The 2,872-nt window shown below is 55.3% G+C and overlaps 1 protein-coding gene across 1 annotated transcript in view; it reads right to left on the bottom strand.

Moving 5' to 3' along the window:
* Positions 1-1,437: 1,437 nt before the first annotated feature.
* The window catches only part of LOC108509907 (zinc finger protein 665-like), a gene marked incomplete at its 5' end in the record, with an annotated part of 11,993 nt that continues 10,558 nt past the window's right edge, over positions 1,438-2,872 (bottom strand). Inside the window, 2 exon segments of the mRNA XM_017839522.1 lie at positions 1,438-2,348; positions 2,350-2,864. Coding sequence (XP_017695011.1) covers positions 1,692-2,348; positions 2,350-2,864 — 1,172 coding nt within the window.

Genomic DNA, 2,872 nt, shown 5'->3' with positions numbered 1-2,872 from the left:
CCGAGCGGGCGGAGCGGGCCGAGCGGGGCCGAGCGGGCGGAGCGGGGCCGGGGGGGCGGAGCGGGGCCGCGCGGGGCCGAGCGGGGCCGAGCGGGCGGAGCGGGCCGAGCGGGGCCGAGCGGGCGGAGCGGGGCCGAGGGGGCGGAGCGGGGCCGAGCGGGGCCGAGCGGGGCCGAGCGGGCGGAGCGGGCCGAGCGGGGCCGAGCGGGCGGAGCGGGGCCGAGGGGGCGGAGCGGGCTGAGCGCTGCGCTGGAGGGCGGACAGAGGGCGGGATGGCGGCGGGAGCGAAGCCAGTCCTCCCTCCTCCCGTCCTTCTCCCTCCTCCCGTCCTTCTCCCTCCTCCTGTCCTTCTCCTTCCTACACTGCTCAAAAGTGCCACAATATTGTGAAGAATCACTGTTTTTCTCGCTTCCCACCTCGAGTTATGCGGGTTTTGCCCAAGACACGGAATTCGCCGTGGAGGGGTTTTAGCGGCGGATTTGCCGGCGCGGCAGAAGCGGCGACGCGGAGCGAGGGGTTTAGCAGGGCTGTTCCCGAGGTGCGCGCGGTACTTTGCGGTGAGATTGTCAGCAGGAGGCGGATATAAATCCTGCTCTTTTTCAGAATCGATCTAGGGTGGGTCGAGAGGATCAACAGGGTTTGAGTCTTGGGTAGTAAACGGGGATTGTTTCTCTTTAGGATCATTCTTGGCGAGGGGCGCACTTGCCAAAGAAGGTAAATCAGTAACATTTGTGGCTTGTAGGCGGGTTAATGCCGAAAACACCTGTTGCCACGTTGAAAGTAAACTTAAAGCTTTTTCATCTGGCGTTCGCCTCAGCTCTTCCCCAGTTCGCTTCCGTATGGAAACATTCAAAGTTCCCTCTCGGGGAAACCAGGAACAATTGTCTGTTACTGAAACTAACAGTGTTACTAATGATACCTGGCATACATTACTGCCGTAAATCTTTAATATCTTTGTGAGTATTTCCATCTAATTCTTTTTTGTTCTCGTGTTAGTGATTGTCCCCTGGTTCCCAGCTGCTCACCCGCTGTCCTGCAGAGGTGATGGGCACGTGTAGTCAAATTCTGACCCCGGTCTCTTTCCATGGTTCACCTGGGCTATGCCACCGGAGCTCCAGCTATATTTTCTGGATTAAATTTGCAAACCCCACGTTCAGGATGCCATTCATGACGTCTCAGACACGGATCCCATGTAGTATAATGGAATCATTTATTACAGTTCTTTCACAGTTTATATACCCCATTACAGCAGCAGTAAATTCCTGTTAGTAACTTTTCTCTAGATCTACTTTTTAGTTAAGCATTCACTGCCCATGAGAAAAATACTCCCAAGCAATTTCCCCCACACAAAGATACATCCCACCACGTCCACTTTTATCTTGCCAAGTTCCCCTTAAGTTTCTCCCAGGTCATATAATCTCTGTTCCCTACAGTGATGCCAAGAACACCTGCTGGGCATTGCTAAGGGGGTTTATATAGTTTTAGTAAGTATAGAAACACTTTACATTTGCCAGTGACTCAGCAGCAGAGTCCACAGGTACTCCTAGTCTGTGTCAGTTGATCCTTGTTCTGTTTTTTGGATTTTTTTTCCTTATAAATATTCCACAAATTGCTCCTATGGGATCAGTTTTGCTTTGCTGAGGAGAGCTGTGACTGCTGGGCCCTTGGGGGATTATGAGCTTTTTGTGTTTTTATTTGAGGAGCACAGGAGCGTCCTGATAAAGCCCACGACGGAGCAGGACCTGTGCAGGCCCTGGGAGCTCGGGGTGTTGTCCCAGATCAGCTCGTGGCAGGAGGAGCTGAGGGTGCCCCTGTCCCCTCTGTGGCCCCAGGGGTGGCAGAAGCCCCTTGTGAGGCAGGTCCAGAGGCACCATCTCCTGTCCTGGAGGCTCCATGAGCTGCCCTGCAAAGGGTGTGGAGACAGGGGGTGGCCTCAGGTGGGTCTGAAGGGCCGTCCAGCACCTTGGGGGGTGACCGGGGGGGGGGCCTGGGACTGAAAACACCTCCCAGCTGTGCAAGTCCTTGGGACAACACCTTTCCAGGTGTGGTGGTGCATCCCCACCCCTCCAGGCTTCCCTGTGATCTGAGAAATGCTCCTTAGGCCTCAGCCTTGATGAACAGCCCTGGGCTGAGCTGCTCTTGAGCTGCTCAGAAACACTCTCTGCTGCCAGGAACTGGTGCTGTCTAACCAGCTCCTGCAGTTTAAGCAACAGCCTGGGAAACTTCTTATTTTTCTTGCCTGAAGAACAACCCAAGTGGAATCCGATTTTTGTTCTCCAGTGGATGACAAGGTGGGAGTTGTGGTTGAAGCTCTTCCCGTAGTCGGTGCAGCAGAAAGGCCTCTCCCCTTGTGTGTGTCTGCTAATGCAGGAGATGTGAGCTGGTCTGAAACCTCTTCTCACTTTCAGGACACTTGTAGGGCTGTTCCCCACTCTGGATCTTCTGGTGGCAGATCAAGTCAGAGCTCAGGCTGAAGCTCTTCCCACATTCCAAGCACTTGTAGGGCTGTTTCCTGGAGTGCAGGCGCTGGTGGGTGATGAGGTTGGAGCGGTCATTGAAGCTCTTCCCACATTCCCCACACTGGTAGGGTTGTTCTCCGGTGTGGATGATCTGGTGGCGGATCAGGCAGAAGTGCCGGCTGAAGCTGCTCCCACACTCGGAGCACTTGTAGGGCCTTTCCCCAGTGTGGATGCGCTGGTGGCAGATCAGATTGTATCTCTTCCTGATGCTCTTCATGCATTCCAAGCATTTGTAGGGCCTTTTCCCAGTGTGAAGCTGCTCATGGACCTCCAGGTCAGAGCTCAAGCTCTGGCCGCCTTCCCGGCACAGGGTGGGTCTTTCCTCCTCAGAGCACCCTGGGCTGCCTTTGGAG

The sequence above is a fragment of the Lepidothrix coronata genome, unplaced genomic scaffold (genome assembly GCF_001604755.1).
Source record: "Lepidothrix coronata isolate B3197 unplaced genomic scaffold, Lepidothrix_coronata-1.0 Scaffold431, whole genome shotgun sequence".
Classification (NCBI taxonomy): domain Eukaryota; kingdom Metazoa; phylum Chordata; class Aves; order Passeriformes; family Pipridae; genus Lepidothrix; species Lepidothrix coronata.
The sequence above is the reverse complement of the archived record's forward strand: the minus strand, read 5'-3'. Positions and strand labels throughout refer to the sequence as shown.